The sequence below is a fragment of the Malaya genurostris genome, chromosome 2 (genome assembly GCF_030247185.1).
Source record: "Malaya genurostris strain Urasoe2022 chromosome 2, Malgen_1.1, whole genome shotgun sequence".
NCBI classification, from domain to species: domain Eukaryota; kingdom Metazoa; phylum Arthropoda; class Insecta; order Diptera; family Culicidae; genus Malaya; species Malaya genurostris.
The window spans coordinates 155,486,183-155,506,968 of record NC_080571.1 but is presented as its reverse complement, the minus strand read 5'-3'; the positions used below and the strand labels follow the sequence as shown (position 1 = coordinate 155,506,968).

General features: G+C 32.0%; 1 protein-coding gene across 4 annotated transcripts in view; it reads left to right on the top strand.

The window, feature by feature from the left end:
- Positions 1-20,786, top strand: part of LOC131429748 (dynamin) — a 1,035,717-nt gene that overhangs the window by 870,663 nt on the left and 144,268 nt on the right. For all 4 annotated transcript variants that reach the window (XM_058594080.1, XM_058594078.1, XM_058594079.1 and 1 more), the window contains one exon: positions 16,194-16,372. In XM_058594080.1, the coding sequence (XP_058450063.1) occupies positions 16,194-16,372 (179 nt within the window). The remainder of the gene's footprint in view (positions 1-16,193; positions 16,373-20,786) is intronic.

The following is a 20,786-nucleotide window of genomic DNA, read 5'->3' as shown; positions in this document are numbered from 1 at the left end:
CACAGTACAGTATCTATTAGGTGGATGAGACTTCTCTAGCCTCATTTGACGACAGTAGACACCAGCAAGACCATTCAACAGAGAACCGTCCGTATTGCAAATTATTTAATTAACTTTATATATTTATTTATTTATGTATTTATTTATTTATTTATTTATTTATTCATTTATTTATTTATTTATTTATTTATTTATTTATTTATTTATTTATTTATTTATTTATTTATTTATTTATTTATTTATTTATTTATTTATTTATTCATTTATTTACTGATTTATGTATTTATTTATTTATTTCTTATTGGGTTCATCGTACATATGTCTAAACGAACCGACAGAGTGAGAATATATGAGTTGAACAAATTTCATACCAGTCTCAGACAGGCGCAAAAACCACTATCTTTTAAATAACAAACACAAAAAAAAGTCAAGTGAAATAAATTAACACATAAAAAAAAGATCCTTAAAATGTAGCTCGTTTCATTCTTTCCGCGAAGCGACGGAAAGGCTCATCAAACTCAAAAATTGTTTCAACAGAAGTAGAAGCTCGTGTGCACGCAGTTATAGGTTCGTTACTTCCAAATAAAGTCCTGTGGAATCTATTTTGAAGTAGAGTCGTATATCGCAATGATCTGCTTGGTACTCGAAAACTAATTTTTCAACGCAATTTTGGAGCATCAACTAAAAAACTTTAAACTAACAAAAGAAAATAAATTAGGCCCAAGTAAACTTTTTTGTATTTGTTAAATAGTTTTGTATTTTTTCAATTAAAAAAATTATAAAGATAGTTTTATTCAATTGATCATCTGAAAGCTAAGGAAAAGACAAGGAACATTTCATATCTTGTTTTAATCTTTTTGAGATTTTATAGTATATATATATATATATATATATATATATATATATATATATATATATATATATATATATATATATATATATATATATATATATATATATATATATATATATATATATATATATATATATATATATACATATATATATATATACATATATATATATATATATATATATATATATATATATATATATATATATATATATATATATATATATATATATATATATATATATACACATTTCATTTGTGTGTGTACGTGTGTGTGTGAATATATGAATGGATAATATGTTTATCTTCAAATTTCTATCACCTTCGAAATTAATCCAGAAACGAAGTTTCACATTTATGGAGACTTTAACCAACGAAATATAGATTTTAACACAGTCATCGAAAACGAATCTGTCTTACTTCCAATCGTCGGGAGAATGAAACCCTATAATTCTTATTTGACAAAATTTCCGTTTTAGTCTGCATCTAGTAAATTCTGTAAAAAATAGACAAGGTTCATACTTAAATCTTCTATTCACAAACTGCACTGAAAAAATTTGCGTGAGTAAATCATTGACACCACTATGGAGAGAAGGAGCATATCACACAGCAATTGAATATTCGATTTTTATTCATACAACTTCTTTACCCATTGAGTTGGAGTACGAGGAAGCTCAGGAATATAATAAAACAGATCTGAAGAAATCAAACGTAGGCTGCATACTATAAATTGGCAAAACTTATTTAGTATTGTCGATGTCGATCAAAATGTTCAAATATTCTATTCAATATAAAACAACTATGAAAATGAAAAGAAGAAGAAAACACCATGATAGTAAACTACCATTGTTGTTTAACCCGCCATTGCAAAATTAAAAAAAAAACAGAAAGCACACAAAATACACAGAAGAGAACAAAGTAATAATAATCTACAAAATTATCTTATTATCTGCAAAGCAGTGATGGCATTTTACTAGAGTGATACACGCTGGTGCAAGTTTTAGTTCTCTACACTGAGGATTCCGCAAGCAAACAGTACACAAAAAGGAAAGCTGGTGCGAGAGAACCACATTTTCTTCGCATGAATCGCTCTCACGTGCTCTAGCCTAAATACACCCAAGTGATCACATGATGCGTGCATACTCCATTTAAAGATGATGTATATATGTGAAAGAGAAGAGCTCTCATAGATGTTGTCAGTACGTAGGGAAAAATTACACTTGCTCTTCGTCACACAGAGGAGATGGATATTTCACATCAGGAATCAGAACAAATTGGCTCAAGTGGCACATTCCCCTAGTTATTTGAAGATTTGTGCCTTGCCGTAGCTTTTCATCAATTTCCTGATGGAAAGGGAAGGATAAAAAGAACATGGAAGGGAATTGTGAAGTGGGTGAGGTGGGACAACAGCACAAAACATAAAGAAACAAATCGTTCTGCATCCTCGAAAGGATGCTGAACGATCTGCAGGTGCGAAAATGCATAGTTAATAAAACCTACAACCCCCGAGAGGATTTACAGATTTTACAAAAGTGACACCATTCTGCATTCCCGGGAGAATGCAGAACGATTCGCAGTATGTACGAGCAGAAGTAAATTCGGCACCCTATAAAGGATGCCAAACAATCTGCTAAAACCTATTCGAAGTCAATACAGAAAGGATTCATTTACTCCAGGAAGAACGAAGAACCTTTCTGATTATAGCTACTTACCTCATTGTTTGAGAAACGATAGAATATCCTTTAATTTTAGCTCCGCATACACAGACTCAACCATGTATGCAGAACCAAAAACCCGGATTTGTAGTTGCGTCAATGCGGGACAGTTACATATCAGATGATATGAAGTACCGTAATCGCTTTCACACAAATCACACGAATAATATTCAGCGCGCTGAATAGTAGCCATGTAATAATTGAGTTTGCAATGTCCAGTCAGAGCTCTGACCAGAGTACTGCAATGATGCTTGGAGAAATGCAGTAGACACTTTGACATTTTGAGATTCGAATCTGGTAAAAATGTTTTTGTCTGAGCGCAAGTTTGCAAGCTGCGCCAGTAGCATGCATGTTTCGATGCAGCCCAAGAACGAATCTTGTGCTTTATCCAACTAGTTGAAAGTTGTAAAGCTGGTTCAAGACCAACGAAATCATTCGTTGCACCAGCTCTATCCACCTCATCAGCCCATTAATTTCCAGTTATACCAGAAAGGCCGAGTAAGAAGTAAACAGCATTTGAAATGCTGAGGTCTCCAATTTGAGCTCGACATGCGATAACTAGATTCGACCGTGAATCATTCGAACTGCGTGCTTTTAAGACTGGCTGACTGTCGAAACAAAAATAAATACGTTTACCACATATTCTCTGCTAAAGTGCCAATTTTATTCCACACAGAATCGCGTAGATTTCTGCTTGGAACACAGTAAAGTATCTATTAGGTGGATGAAACTTCTCTAGCCTCATTTCACGACAGTAGACACCAGCAAGACCATTCAACAGAGAACCGTCCGTATGCGAAGTCTCGAGCGGCGAGAGGGGTATTTCTTTCAATGAACCTATAGACCGCATTTTATTATTATTATTTTTTCCTTTTTATTCTTTTAACAGCTTTTTACACTTCAATGCACTAACTACCCTACAGCACATAATTTTGTGCCTGACCTAACTTCTGCCCTAACTTCTACGGTAATCACTTCCACCGGTTAACCGACGGTCGAGCAAGGTTCTAGTTAGAGATGTCCTGCGGCACAAGCCACCTCTAAGTCTAGATGGAGTCTATAGTTTGCAGCACCTGCGCAACAAATGCTAGTTTAGCACTAAGCAGTTCAATTTGAACTGCTCTGCACTGATGAGTCAAAGACGAAACGTAAAAATAATAAAAACGGTTATGTGCCCTAGCACAAAATTTGGCTAACCCCTAAATGACCAAACCTGCATCGGCCAGAAATAGTCGAAAACGCGTTTTCGTTCGGCACGTCAGAAAAGACATTGCACTCCGTTGCAAAACAAAAAGTGTTCTGTAAGTAGCAGAAACTTTACGTCTGCTTAGCGGTTCAAATTGAACTGCCGAGTTTAGCACTAAGCAGTTCAATTTGAACTGCTCTGCACTGATGAGTTAAAGACGAAACGTAAAAATAATAAAAACGGTTATGTGCCCTAGCACAAAATTTGGCTAACCCCTAAATGACCAAACCTGCATCGGCCAGAAAGAGTCGAAAACGCGTTTTCGTTCGGCACGTCAGAAAAGACATTGCACTCCGTTACAAAACAAAAAATGTTCTGTAAGTAGCAGAAATTTTACGTCTGCTTAGCGGTTCAAATTGAACTGCCGAGTTTAGCACTAAGCAGTTCAATTTGAACTGCTCTGCACTGATGAGTCAAAGACGAAACGTAAAAATAATAAATGCTACACGCTTGTAGACTTTGGGGTGGAGTCCTTCGTCCAGTTAGTACCGTCCTGCGTTACAAGCCGATACTAATTCTGGTCGTCTGGTTAATCTGATTCCCCGCCTGCGTTACAAACAAGGAAGTAGATCGACCAACGGATGCAAAGTGGAAAAACAACGACGAGCTCCGGTGTTCTGGGTCCAACAGTTGAACCAAGAAGCCTCGCTAAAATCAAAAACCGTCCTTTTTATACTCAAAATATAAGTACCTAACCGAAAGCTATATTTATATATATATATTCCAGCTTTACATATATCTGGTTGACTAACTACCACCTATAACTACCACCTATGGGTATACGTGAATTCAATGCGATCGCGTCGCTTATGTACATAATCAATCAACTCGCTCGGTGGTACAGTTTTTTCACAGATACAGAATACAATACAGATGCAATATGTTAAAATAGCCAGCCGTGAGTATTGCAAAAACTTTACTGATCTACTATCTGTACTAGCTAAGATATAGATTTCGGCCTGATCTATGATAAAATTAGGGCTGTTGCATGCCCCCTTACTTACTGAACTTGATGATAACATCAAGTTGATCGGCGCGGGTAGTAAATCAAAAGGTTGTATTATCGGAATGTAAAACTTTTAGCCCTAAGATTGCTGTTACAAAAGATTAATTATTTTTTTGGTTTTTTTCTGTTTACATATTCATTTGTTACATATTACTTTGTTCCATTTAATTATTTAATGAAGTTAGCTTCTCTAACCTTACAATGCCGTAGCGTGTGCTTCCATTCCAGTCCCAGTGCCGCCTTGTAGTCGCTTTTGTCTGTACCTTCTCTGTGGGGTGGGGTGATCGAACGGTTGCTAGTCTCGGACTCTGGGTGCCGTGTCGTTTCCTCCATAGTAGCTCCTTCTTCTCGTCCGGGTTTTTCATAATCAAACATCTCAGTTAGTATCCTCCGGTTTGTTGACCATAGTTTAATAATTAATCGCTGTTTCGTTTGCGTTTTAGGTGTCATCGAAACTACTGCATTATTCTGCCCGATGAGTTGAGGCTTCTAGCGTATCTCCAAAAATGTTTCGTCTGGTCGCTTTCTCGTGTTGGATTTAACAATGATCATTGACTTTTTTCTATGCTTGTTCATGGCACTCAGTTGAGCTTTGACGATGCCCACTGAGTGAGACACGGGGTAGTACCTCGTATTTTTGTGGCACCCCCGCGCAGATCATTCTCGACGATGTCGACTGCGTTTACTTCCTTCTTGTCTTATTGCGTGTGGAGCACGGGATAGCACTTTGGACTTTTGTGGTGCACCCGCGCATCGTCTTTAACTGTGTCGACTGCGTTTTACTTCAATTCGTTGCTATGGCCCCCAATACCGAATTTGCACCTTCTTCCGGTTTACAGGCTCTTGTGTTCATATTTCCAACATCTTGATGGGTCCACGGTCCCCTTTGTCTTCGACTTGCCACCGCATTCGACCACACCCTCTCGTTCTCTTAGGTAGCTTTGCTGTGCTACCGACATCCTTCCTTCTTGCAAGACCGCGATGAATACGTTGGACGCACACGTTGGCCAGGGCTCCGATTTCTTTTACAAATAATCTCCTAATAAACTTGCATAGCTGTAACTTGTACCTAATACTCAATTGTTATCCTTTCTATAATGTATTGTTTCCACCGCGTGTATATACAAATCAATTTTCGTAAACAATTGTAGGATCGTGTTTTTTTTATTATTTCAGTTTATTTTTGTACACTCTTTCTATCAATCTAATCTATCTTTGGCAATCAACATACTATTAGCTTTCCTTTAACCTGTAAAAGTAGAACGTTTCGTTAGAGTTGTGGCATGGGAAGATTGTTGCAGGAGTCCGTTTTCTGTAAATCTTTTGTTTCTACTCAAATTATTATACTTTTTTTCAACTTCTGCAACTCGCTTCCATGCGATATTTCAGCTCATCTTACCATGAATGCTGCTTACATATTGCTTATCTCTGTCCTTTTGATTTGTTTTTCCTTCATTGGTTATCTTCCTTCCTTCTGTTTGGCTTTTGCTTTTCATTCGGGTCGAATGATCAGTTCCATGCCGCAACTATTTCCCCTTACTTACTGAGGTGTGTTTTCGGCGGTCTATATTGATCTGAAAACATACTTAGATTTCTCTTTTAGATTAATTTGAACACAAATTGTGAATAAATCCGATATATATATATATGTTAGTATACATTGTAAAGTGGTTTATTGATTTCTTTTATGTTCACATATGAATTGTATTTCCCTTCATCCTTTCAACACGTTTTTTTTTAATCTTCGGTATTATTAATTAATTCCCTATTGATTTTATTTATGTAGTATTCCTTTATACGACCCTGTACGATTCGTTGAGTATTGTATTTATTTTGTCATAAATAATTTGAGATTCCAAGTAAAATCCGATTTTCAGGTTCATATTCTTGTTTCATTACGATTGTCTGTCTTGTTTGAGTATTGAGAATTATCACAAAATTTGATTTCATATTGCCATTCCTTTCAAATAGTGCGCACTTTTTTTTCATTCTGGGGTCCGGCTCCCCTTGTCCACAGACACTTGTTTCCACACTCATACTGAAGAAATTTCTAAAATACCTTTATGGCATAGGAATTATATGTTGGCCAACGTCGTTTTGGTATTCGTTACTCTGTCCACTAGTTTCTTATATCTTTCTCATTTTGTTGTCCTCTAACGTTTAGTCGTATTCTAATTCCATTACGTTATTGTTGAATTTTATTTTTCATCGTATTAGTTTAATGTCTAACTATGAATCAATATATTTGTGCTGACCTAATGTTCATCATGTCATTTTATTTTGAATCTATAAAAACTATGAAAAAAAACCCGATTGAGTACCCCCTTGTAGTTATATCCCATCATCCTTTTACTACTACTTGATATTGTTTCCCTTGTATTAAGTTTGCTTTCCATTGTAAGCAAAAATGTTTCTCATAATTCTCTCTTTTATGATATTTTCTTGTTATCTTTTTACTGTTATCCCACTGATTTTCATGCGTGGAATATTTTTTTTACATAACTTTTTCCGTAATCCATTGATCCCTCTAAGTTGATTTTAAGTTCTCATTTGGTTTTCATACTCAGTTAACATCTTGACAACATTGATTTTGTTTTAATCCCGTTTTTTTCTGTTTTTGTAACGCATCATAGCCATAATGTTGGGTTGTAGTTTTAAGTTTTCCCATTCTTTTATAAATGCCTGTATATTGTTTTACGTATTCTAGTTTTTCAAAACGGATTATTTCTCCTTTGATACTTTTAACCCTGATTCATTCTTCAATGTTTTGTTCGTGTTGATATCTAGTCGTACACTTTTAAATAACTTTTATTCGTTTTACATTAACTTATCTACACTTTTATGTTGCATATTCAAACAACATCGCTTTGTCGAAGATTTTTTTTTGCTAATAATTTTTCATATTTTGTTAACTTGAATTACATCTTGATTTTGTGTTCCAAAATCGCATACTTGGTTTAAAAGTTTGGTTATTTATATTTATATTTAAAATCTTTCGAGTGATTACGAGTTTTTTTTTTCATCGATCATTCGGTATATCTTTTCAAGCGATTATTATGGATTTTCTCAAGCCTGTTTCCATTTTTAATTGTTGTTGTTTGTTCACTAGGTAGAGCGACTACTTCATATGGTCCTCTCCAAAGTGATTGTAATTTTTGGCCTGTGCCTGTGGGATTGGCTTTGACAAACACCAAGTCCCCCCACATTGGTTGCCATTCGTTGGAGTTTTTATCATACAGCTCCTTACGTTTTTCTTTTGACTGAATTAAATTTTCTCGTGCTTGATGATGCAATCGCTTGAATGATGACCGCATTTCATTCACATAATCTTCATAGTACATTCCATCATTGTTATATTTGTACATTGAATTAGGAATATTTGCTCGTGTCCCATGTAAACTCTGGGAACACTGTTCAATTAAGTTTGTTGTGTTTTTAAAAGTCCGTTTTTTTGCAATTTAAACTGTTTTCCGCATCTTTATATAGTTCATATTTCAACTGGTGTTTGACTATATGCTGTTTGAATCTGTGTGAGGTGTTATTCTTGGCCATCAATTGCATATTGGCTAGTGATTTACGTTTATTCGTGCTGTGCTTAGTGCTATTTGTACAGCGTACAGCTTAAACAATAAGCTATCGTCTTGATCGAGTTCTTCGCATACTTCATCTGCTTGGTGTATAGCCTGATCAAAGGCGCTTCCCTGGAGGAACATGGAGAAAAATTGTGCTAAATGCAGTCAAGTCATTACCGGTATTGATTCAGTAGTTTGCCGTGGATACTGAGTCTCACGTGCTCTTTTGGGGTATTTTACATCGCATCAAAAAAATCTTTTCTGGATGTGTGATGCTTGCGCTAGTTTCTTCGAGAACTCGCACCTCCGCTCTATCACGAAAGCTGCAGACGAGAAGTCGCCATTGCTATCACTCACGGAGGCAATAAACGGCTTACAGAGTGAGATAAAAGCGTTATCTAAACCGACTCCACGGACACCCAATCCATTCAATCGGCCCTGGCCATCCTTGGACAATCGTCGCCCGGCTAAAAGACCTCGTGGACTTGATATCGAACAAAAAGCTTCCGAGTGCCAATCGGGATCTAAACTTATAGGCGATAACGTCGTTCATGTTCCAGTGACAAATATACTCAAAAATTTCGAATTCCTCCTGTAGTGGACCCGTCTCCCACGCCTGCATCGCCGCAAGTGGATGCTGCTCGACAATAACTGGATGTAACACACTGGGACGCACCGTTGTTCGATTAATGGAAGCCTCCGACACCCCCGCCCCAGTCGTGCCGTCGCCGCCAGCGTTCATCAGCCGTCCCGGTCCTGTGGGCGGATGCGGTGGGTTTCCAAACTTTTCTCCATGGCAAGTATTTATCATTTCCCAGTTATGTATGCGCTGATTCGTTCTCCGGTTCCAGTTCGATGACTTCTACTCACCGGACACTGGGACGCAATGCAGTTGGTATTATGGAAGCCTCTGATCCTCTCGCCACAGTCGTGCCATCGCAGCCAGCGCTCGTCAACCGTCCCGGTCCAGTGTGCGAGAGCGGTGAAGAGGTCTTCCAACCCGTCGCCGCCGGCAAGTATACTAGCAACTTGCACAATTCAACAATTGACTGCCTCCCTGCTTCCAGCTCAAACTTACATAGACTACCTGCTCTTCGAAACGTTTTAAAAATTCACGTTTATTATCTGAACGCTGGCGGTATGAATTCATGCTTGGAGAACTACCGACTAGCCTGTTCGGACGACTGTTTTGATATCATCGCATTAACAGAAACTTGGCTGACCGAAAATACGCTGTCCATACAAGCATTCGATAGCAATTACGAAGTATTTCGAACCGATCGCAGCTCCCGCAATAGTAACAAAATCATCGGTGGTGGAGTTCTTGTTGCTATTCGTCGTCGTTTGAAAGCACAGCTTTTGCAGAACGCTTCTGAAAACAACGTTGAGCAAGTATGTGTGAAGATCAGTTTGAGTGATAACTCATCATTATTTCTCTGTGTGGTTTATCTTCCACCGGACCGGATACGTGACCTGTCACTGATCGATACGCATATACAATCGATAGACGAAATTACTTCCGTTCATATGCGACCTAGTGATGAAATCCTTATTATCGGTGATTTCAATTTTCCCGACCTGAAATGTATCCCCGCTTCGGACGGTTTCCTGTAGGTAGATCCGTTACATTCATCCTTCCGCACTGGTATCACGAACTTGCTTGACCGATACAGTCTCAACCTGTTACGTCAAGTGAATCACGTTCAAAATGAGAATGGCAGAATACTCGACCTCTGCTTCTCGAGCCAATCCGATTGTGCACCCAGAATTATCGCAGCACCCTTTCCTCTGGTGAAATCCGTTAGACACCACCCTCCGCTCCACATTGTACTCGAATCAGATGGATCGTCGCACGACCGATATAATTCTCGCATCGTCAGCTACAATTTCAAAAAAGCCGACTACAATAGTATCATTGTTTTTCTCTCTAACTTGACCTGGAGTGAAATTCTTGACAACGACGATGTTAATCTTGCGACTCAATCCTTTTCTAACGTTATGACGTATGCAATCGATCAATACGTTCCTAAGCGAATTATTCAGCCCTCCAAACAGGCTCCGTGGCAAACCGCAGAGCTAACACGTTTGAAAAGTTCAAAAAGGACCGCATTGAAGAAATACTCGAAGAATGGCGGCTTAGTGTTTCGACAAAATTACATGCAAATAAATAAAGTATACAAAAAGACAGCCAAGCGTTGCTACTCTAACTATTTGCGCAATGTGCAAAGGAGGCTAAAGTCTGATCCGAAATCATTTTGGAAACATGTAAATGAGCTAAGAAAGGAATCGGACCTACCCTCGACAATGTTTTACGAACAACAAACTGGTTCCTGCACCCTAGAGATAAGCGATATGTTTAGGAAAAAAATTTCCAGCGTTTTTTCTAGAGAGACCTTAAGCCCGTACCAAATCTCTCAGGCGGCTCTTAATGTTCCCATATCGAGCCAGTCTTTGAATTTAATCAATATCGACATCGACACTGTACTAACGGCAATCGTAAAACTTAAACCTTCACACTCGCCTGGACCCGACGGTATTCCGGCAGTTGTCTTGAAAAGATGTTCAAGTGCAATAGTAACTCCTTTATGCCAACTGTTTCAACTATCACTCACGACCGGAGTCTTTCCCGTTATGTGGAAATCTTCCTACATGTTTCCAGTTCACAAAAAAGGAGACAAAAAGAACATTGACAATTATCGTGGAATTACTGCCCTAAGCGCCATACCTAAATTGTTCGAATTAGTAGTTCTTAAACCAATTTTCGACCACTGTAAACAATACATCGCGGAAACTCAACACGGATTCATGCCGAAACGCTCCACTGCTACTAATCTCTTATCTTTTACGACGTACATAATGGATGCTATGTCTAATGGCTTCCAAACGGATGCTATTTACACGGATCTCTCCGCAGCTTTTGATAAAATCAATCACGCTATCACGATCACCAAACTGGATAGGCTGGGTTTCGGTTCCAGTATTCTTCGATGGATGCAATCGTATCTCTGCAATCGACGGCTGGCGGTCAAAATCAATGACAGCCTATCGCAGGAGTTCTTTGCTTTTTCCGGAATACCTCAAGGAAGCCATCTCGGTCCACTGATTTTCCCCCTTTATTTCAACGATGTAAATTACTCACTAGAAGGCCCACGACTATCTTTTTCTGATGACTTAAAGTTATACCAAATAATCAAGAGTGCAGAGGATGCTTCATACCTTCAGCGTCAACTGACCATTTTTTCAAGGTGGTGCGAGATCAACCGAATAGCTTTAAACATTAGCAAATGCTCCATTATCACGTTCACTCGTAAGAAAGACCCTTTGCGGTTTGATTATTGCCTCCATGATGCTGCAATTGAAAGAGTTACTTGTGAGCCAGCCGAATGCAGCCGAATAAGCGAAAATTTTTTAAATATACTTAAAAACAATCATTAGGACTTAAATTTGTCTGTTGATTAAATAAATAAATAAAAATAAATAAAATAAGTAACTCAAACGGAGTGTAACCCGTTGAAGCGTTAATTGTAGTATTATATTCAAATGTAAAAAATGGTAAAAGTTGGTCCTATATTCTAGGATCGTTACCCACATATTGTCTAAGATATGTTTTTAATTCTCTATTGGATCTTTCGACTAGGTTTGCCTGCGGATGATATGTACAAGTAGTAATTTTCCTAATTTTTAAAATTTTACAGATATTTTTCATTAATGAACTAACAAAATTGGACCCATTATCCGTTACTAATTCAGCGGGTGTCCCAAATCTACATATATAGTTATTCACAAAAGTTTTAGCAACCGTGGAACTCTCTTGATTTTCCATCGGTGCTACAACTAAATACCTAGTCAGATCGTCTTGCATAACAAGGCCATATTTGTTACCCCAGTCAGACTCTGGGAGTACTACTATATCCATGTACAGCTTTTCGAATGGTTCCAATGATGTCGTAGTAATTTTCATTGGAATTTTATTCGAACGGCCAATTTTATTCTTCTGACAAGAATCACATTGTCTTACATAATTTTCGATATCTTTGCGCATATTAGTCCATTGGAACAGTGGACTCATACGCTCTGCCATTCGTTTACTTCCAACATGTCCACCTAGAGGAGCATCGTGGAACTCTTTCAATAAAGTTTCGCGATCTTTTTCTGGTACCCACATTCTGTCTTTTTCTGGTGCGTATAGGGTGAAAATTTTATTAAATTTTTCTGCGATGAACCTCAGTACATTTGATTCGGGAATTTTCTGCATATTTCGGTAGGAAATTATCTGAATGTTTTTCGCAACTCTCATGTCTTCGGGACAATTACTGAAACCATGTACTAACCCATCTAATAGAATTTTTGTGTCGGTTAGTGATTTACTTGATCAATTTAAAACTAATACCCATATCTTATGCTCTGGAATTGCGAATATTCTTCCATTCAAATAGTCTTTTAAACCGTGTGGTAAATCTATCAATTCGGCTAGTTCTTTGTATGCTGATCTACTGTTTACTATTACAAAAGTTCCATCAAAATTACTTTCTTTATTTTTGTGTTTTGAAAATTTCAGCAGATCAAATTTGATATCATTGCTATTTATGGATATTTTATATTCGTCGAAATAAGAAGAAACATCTTCTTATTTCGACGAATATGAAATATGCATAAATAGCAATGATATCAAATTTGATCTGCTAAAATTTTCAAAACACAAATTCCATTATTTGTAGCGCTCTTTCAGCGTACTCTTCAAAAGATTCTCCATATTTTTGTTCAAGAGTTTCGATCCTGATAAGAATCTACTTCTACTTCTACTGCAAATTGATCTCTCAAATTTTGGAACACATCATTTATTGTGTTGGCTCTTATTCTATTAATAAAAGTTGCGGCATTTCCTTTTAATTTCATAAGTATCACATTTGCTGAAGGTTTTTCATTCGCTTCTTGCGGGATTTGCTCCGCAAAATTACTTATTTGACATAAAAATGGTTCTAGTTCATTAACCGGACCATGAAATTCTGGTATACATTGTATTGTATCCAACATCGGAAATCGATAGGCACCACCGCCTTCAATATTATTTTTGTTCGCCATTGTAAATGTGACTTTAATTCGCTATGCCGCTTTATCTTTTTAACTAGTAGCTCTTCATTTCATTTTTATACTCTTGTATTTTTGTAAAACTTCAGTTGTATGTTTTTACGAGCATCATTTTTAACATATGCAGGAATTTTTCTAACACGCTGTGCGCTTCTAATAGTTTTGTTTTCACTACCCCCCACCAGTACGATTTCCGTCGACTACCTATCATTATTTAACAGTGAAAAACTACGATCTTGACCGTGGTTATGGTCGACAAACAAAAAGAACAATCATCGTAAACAAACTTGACCTAGTTTTAAATTACTGGTCATTGTGTAACACATCTCAATAAGAAGCCCTGCACGAGCAACTTTCGCCCGGAATTGCAATTTTTGCGCTGTACTTTTAGTATTACCACATCCATTATAACACAGGGGTTTTAAAATTTGAATCGAATGAACTGATAACATCAGTTCCATCATATTATGTGTTGAAAATTATGGGAAACGCAAAACTACTGTTAGAAATCTTTTTTACACGAAATTATTACACCGTATGATATACCATACACACAAATGTTAGCATCGTGTGCAACTCTAACCAGCATAAAATGTAAATGTAATTTATTATTTTGTTACAACTCATGCAATCTATATTAGTTTAATATTTTGATTGGAATCTCGAAATACTTGTTAGTCATAGCAAATTTGATATGTTCCAAACATCTACAAATCATCGTAGGCCGCAATATTTTGACCATGGCCAACACAGTTTCAAATTTCCTAGTATTACATACCATACGAGAATTTAATCTGCGCTAATAATGTTTCAATCGTTGGCGAAGTCGATCTCGCGAAGTTATTACCCTTTATTGTTATTATTATTTACACTGTATGTATCATCATTCATCATACCGCTGCTATGCGCGTGGTTTAAAATGCATTGTTTGCGCTTTTTGTCACTATTTCGGATATGTGCATAGGTTGTTACTTTGAATCGTGGATGACATGTCGTCATCGTGAATGGGTTTCAATATATTTAATTAGTACGAGAAAACGTTCTACCGTTTCATTTGAGATTTATTGGTACTATTTAAGATACTTTGAATTTAAAATGCAAAACTACTTGTTCCGATATTTTTCTTATGATATAGTTGGTAGCAAAAATATGAACCAAGAATCATTGCCGGAGCATAAGCGGTTGTCAAATATAAGAGTCAGATATATGTCTGTTTTTTATTTCATTTCATTCGCGCGCGCGTCAAGTGCAAAAGCTACCCAATGATATTATTGTCGATATGTGTACGTGGTTGTGTCTGCTGCGTTTGCTCGTTTTATCAATATGTCTATTATGTGCTTTCCTTAGCACAGAAATACTCGCGCGGACGTTGATTATTAGTACGATCAGAACTTCGTATGCATTCAGTCAATTATGTACCTGACCGCTGTTATTCTTACTGTCTGCGTGCGCAATAATTCCTAGCTTTATTTTTACTCTAGCGCCCGTAAACCTGACCGAAGTGAAGAAAAAGAAACTTAATTTTTCAGCATGACCGCGGATATCACTGGTACCGACAATGTACACAATGCTGGGTTCATAAACTTGCCTTGTCGTGCGTTTATTTATCCACTGTATACAGGGTCCGGCACTCGAAGTGTAACCAATTAAAAAGGCCATAAATTCAGTTTGGAAAATTACTTTTACTTAATTCAAAGTACAAAATGTGTAAAAATAATACAAAATTTAGAATCAATTCACTTTTGCTCGATATGACCACCTTTTGCCTTGACTTGATGGCTTGAGAGAGCGAAGGAGTTGCTTCGTTTGGCCGAATGTGACTTGCAGGTATTTTGGCCCACTCGCGGACAATAACTTTTTTCAGCGCCTCGAGACTGGTGTATCTTTTAGTTCGGACTTTGCTCTCCAAAATGGCCCAAAGAGAATAATCCATTGGATTCGCATCTGGTGAATTCGAGAGCCATTGTGTGGACGTGATGAAGTTCAGAACGTTGTTTTTCAGCCATTCCATTCCAATTTTCCAAACTGAATTTATGGCCTTTTTAATTGGTTACACTTCGAGTGCCGGACCCTGTATATAAAAAATTTAAATGCAGACTCACCTGATTATAATTTTCTTCATTTAAAACTCACTCGCGGTACAATACCTCCTCTCGAATAGCGTTCCGTATTTTTTTCAAATGTTTTTTTTTCCGCTGTCACCACAATGCGAAGTCTCGAGCGGCGAGAGGGGTATTTCTTTCAATGAACCTATAGACCGCACTTTATTATTATTTTTTTCCTTTTTATTCTTTTAACAGCTTTTTACACTTCAATGCACTAACTACCCTACAGCACATAATTTTGTGCCTGACCTAACTTCTGCCCTAACTTCTACGGTAATCACTTCCACCGGTTAACCGACGGTCGAGCAAGGTTCTAGTTAGAGATGTCCTGCGGCACAAGCCACCTCTAAGTAATTTATTTCGTATTTGTTAAATAGTTTTGTATTTTTTAAATTAAAAAATTATAAAGATAGTTTTATGCAATTGGTCATCTAAAAGCTAAGGAAAAGACGAACATTTCATGTCTTGGACGAATTTTTAATCTTTATGAGATTTTACAGTATAGGTATATATAAATATATATGATGTATATACATTCCATTTGTGTGTGTACGTGTGTGTGAATATATGAATTAATAATATGTTTATCTTCAAATTTCTTTCAATAGGCTCAGAGCACGTCAAGTTCTGTTGGTGCTCCTACGACTAACGCTAGAAACCTTCCACCAGCTCCAACAAGTGGTAGACCTGCTCCAGCTGTTCCAAATAGGCCTGGCAACGCCAACGCTCCACCTTTACCTCAAGGAAGACCGAGCGGTCAGGTTCTTCCAGCTCCGCTTATTCCATCGTAAGTAATCAATATTCTCAAATAGTCACTAAACTTTAAACTTTAAAACTTTAAAACTTTAAAACTTTAAAACTTTAAAACTTTAAAACTTTAAAACTTTAAAACTTTAAAACTTTAAAACTTTAAAACTTTAAAACTTTAAAACTTTAAAACTTTAAAACTTTAAAACTTTAAAACTTTAAAACTTTAAAACTTTAAAACTTTAAAACTTTAAAACTTTAAAACTTTAAAACTTTAAAACTTTAAAACTTTAAAACTTTAAAACTTTAAAACTTTAAAACTTTAAAACTTTAAAACTTTAAAACTTTAAAACTTTAAAACTTTAAAACTTTAAAACTTTAAAACTTTAAAACTTTAAAACTTTAAAACTTTAAAACTTTAAAACTTTAAAACTTTAAAACTTTAAAACTTTAAAACTTTAAAACTTTAAAACTTTAAAACTTTAAAACTTTAAAACTTTAAAACTTTAAAACTTTAAAACTTTAAAACTTTAAAACTTTAAAACTTTAAAACTTTAAAACTTTAAAACTTTAAAACTTTAAAACTTTAAAACTTTAAAACTTTAAAACTTTAAAACTTTAAAACTTTAAAACTTTAAAACTTTAAAACTTTAAAACTTTAAAACTTTAAAACTTTAAAACTTTAAAACTTTAAAACTTTAAAACTTTAAAACTTTAAAACTTTAAAACTTTAAAACTTTAAAACTTTAAAACTTTAAAACTTTAAAACTTTAAAACTTTAAAACTTTAAAACTTTAAAACTTTAAAACTTTAAAACTTTAAAACTTTAAAACTTTAAAACTTTAAAACTTTAAAACTTTAAAACTTTAAAACTTTAAAACTTTAAAACTTTAAAACTTTAAAACTTTAAAACTTTAAAACTTTAAAACTTTAAAACTTTAAAACTTTAAAACTTTAAAACTTTAAAACTTTAAAACTTTAAAACTTTAAAACTTTAAAACTTTAAAACTTTAAAACTTTAAAACTTTAAAACTTTAAAACTTTAAAACTTTAAAACTTTAAAACTTTAAAACTTTAAAACTTTAAAACTTTAAAACTTTAAAACTTTAAAACTTTAAAACTTTAAAACTTTAAAACTTTAAAACTTTAAAACTTTAAAACTTTAAAACTTTAAAACTTTAAAACTTTAAAACTTTAAAACTTTAAAACTTTAAAACTTTAAAACTTTAAAACTTTAAAACTTTAAAACTTTAAAACTTTAAAACTTTAAAACTTTAAAACTTTAAAACTTTAAAACTTTAAAACTTTAAAACTTTAAAACTTTAAAACTTTAAAACTTTAAAACTTTAAAACTTTAAAACTTTAAAACTTTAAAACTTTAAAACTTTAAAACTTTAAAACTTTAAAACTTTAAAACTTTAAAACTTTAAAACTTTAAAACTTTAAAACTTTAAAACTTTAAAACTTTAAAACTTTAAAACTTTAAAACTTTAAAACTTTAAAACTTTAAAACTTTAAAACTTTAAAACTTTAAAACTTTAAAACTTTAAAACTTTAAAACTTTAAAACTTTAAAACTTTAAAACTTTAAAACTTTAAAACTTTAAAACTTTAAAACTTTAAAACTTTAAAACTTTAAAACTTTAAAACTTTAAAACTTTAAAACTTTAAAACTTTAAAACTTTAAAACTTTAAAACTTTAAAACTTTAAAACTTTAAAACTTTAAAACTTTAAAACTTTAAAACTTTAAAACTTTAAAACTTTAAAACTTTAAAACTTTAAAACTTTAAAACTTTAAAACTTTAAAACTTTAAAACTTTAAAACTTTAAAACTTTAAAACTTTAAAACTTTAAAACTTTAAAACTTTAAAACTTTAAAACTTTAAAACTTTAAAACTTTAAAACTTTAAAACTTTAAAACTTTAAAACTTTAAAACTTTAAAACTTTAAAACTTTAAAACTTTAAAACTTTAAAACTTTAAAACTTTAAAACTTTAAAACTTTAAAACTTTAAAACTTTAAAACTTTAAAACTTTAAAACTTTAAAACTTTAAAACTTTAAAACTTTAAAACTTTAAAACTTTAAAACTTTAAAACTTTAAAACTTTAAAACTTTAAAACTTTAAAACTTTAAAACTTTAAAACTTTAAAACTTTAAAACTTTAAAACTTTAAAACTTTAAAACTTTAAAACTTTAAAACTTTAAAACTTTAAAACTTTAAAACTTTAAAACTTTAAAACTTTAAAACTTTAAAACTTTAAAACTTTAAAACTTTAAAACTTTAAAACTTTAAAACTTTAAAACTTTAAAACTTTAAAACTTTAAAACTTTAAAACTTTAAAACTTTAAAACTTTAAAACTTTAAAACTTTAAAACTTTAAAACTTTAAAACTTTAAAACTTTAAAACTTTAAAACTTTAAAACTTTAAAACTTTAAAACTTTAAAACTTTAAAACTTTAAAACTTTAAAACTTTAAAACTTTAAAACTTTAAAACTTTAAAACTTTAAAACTTTAAAACTTTAAAACTTTAAAACTTTAAAACTTTAAAACTTTAAAACTTTAAAACTTTAAAACTTTAAAACTTTAAAACTTTAAAACTTTAAAACTTTAAAACTTTAAAACTTTAAAACTTTAAAACTTTAAAACTTTAAAACTTTAAAACTTTAAAACTTTAAAACTTTAAAACTTTAAAACTTTAAAACTTTAAAACTTTAAAACTTTAAAACTTTAAAACTTTAAAACTTTAAAACTTTAAAACTTTAAAACTTTAAAACTTTAAAACTTTAAAACTTTAAAACTTTAAAACTTTAAAACTTTAAAACTTTAAAACTTTAAAACTTTAAAACTTTAAAACTTTAAAACTTTAAAACTTTAAAACTTTAAAACTTTAAAACTTTAAAACTTTAAAACTTTAAAACTTTAAAACTTTAAAACTTTAAAACTTTAAAACTTTAAAACTTTAAAACTTTAAAACTTTAAAACTTTAAAACTTTAAAACTTTAAAACTTTAAAACTTTAAAACTTTAAAACTTTAAAACTTTAAAACTTTAAAACTTTAAAACTTTAAAACTTTAAAACTTTAAAACTTTAAAACTTTAAAACTTTAAAACTTTAAAACTTTAAAACTTTAAAACTTTAAAACTTTAAAACTTTAAAACTTTAAAACTTTAAAACTTTAAAACTTTAAAACTTTAAAACTTTAAAACTTTAAAACTTTAAAACTTTAAAACTTTAAAACTTTAAAACTTTAAAACTTTAAAACTTTAAAACTTTAAAACTTTAAAACTTTAAAACTTTAAAACTTTAAAACTTTAAAACTTTAAAACTTTAAAACTTTAAAACTTTAAAACTTTAAAACTTTAAAACTTTAAAACTTTAAAACTTTAAAACTTTAAAACTTTAAAACTTTAAAACTTTAAAACTTTAAAACTTTAAAACTTTAAAACTTTAAAACTTTAAAACTTTAAAACTTTAAAACTTTAAAACTTTAAAACTTTAAAACTTTAAAACTTTAAAACTTTAAAACTTTAAAACTTTAAAACTTTAAAACTTTAAAACTTTAAAACTTTAAAACTTTAAAACTTTAAAACTTTAAAACTTTAAAACTTTAAAACTTTAAAACTTTAAAACTTTAAAACTTTAAAACTTTAAAACTTTAAAACTTTAAAACTTTAAAACTTTAAAACTTTAAAACTTTAAAACTTTAAAACTTTAAAACTTTAAAACTTTAAAACTTTAAAACTTTAAAACTTTAAAACTTTAAAACTTTAAAACTTTAAAACTTTAAAACTTTAAAACTTTAAAACTTTAAAACTTTAAAACTTTAAAACTTTAAAACTTTAAAACTTTAAAACTTTAAAACTTTAAAACTTTAAAACTTTAAAACTTTAAAACTTTAAAACTTTAAAACTTTAAAACTTTAAAACTTTAAAACTTTAAAACTTTAAAACTTTAAAACTTTAAAACTTTAAAACTTTAAAACTTTAAAACTTTAAAACTTTAAAACTTTAAAACTTTAAAACTTTAAAACTTTAAAACTTTAAAACTTTAAAACTTTAAAACTTTAAAACTTTAAAACTTTAAAACTTTAAAACTTTAAAACTTTAAAACTTTAAAACTTTAAAACTTTAAAACTTTAAAACTTTAAAACTTTAAAACTTTAAAACTTTAAAACTTTAAAACTTTAAAACTTTAAAACTTTAAAACTTTAAAACTTTAAAACTTTAAAACTTTAAAACTTTAAAACTTTAAAACTTTAAAACTTTAAAACTTTAAAACTTTAAAACTTTAAAACTTTAAAACTTTAAAACTTTAAAACTTTAAAACTTTAAAACTTTAAAACTTTAAAACTTTAAAACTTTAAAACTTTAAAACTTTAAAACTTTAAAACTTTAAAACTTTAAAACTTTAAAACTTTAAAACTTTAAAACTTTAAAACTTTAAAACTTTAA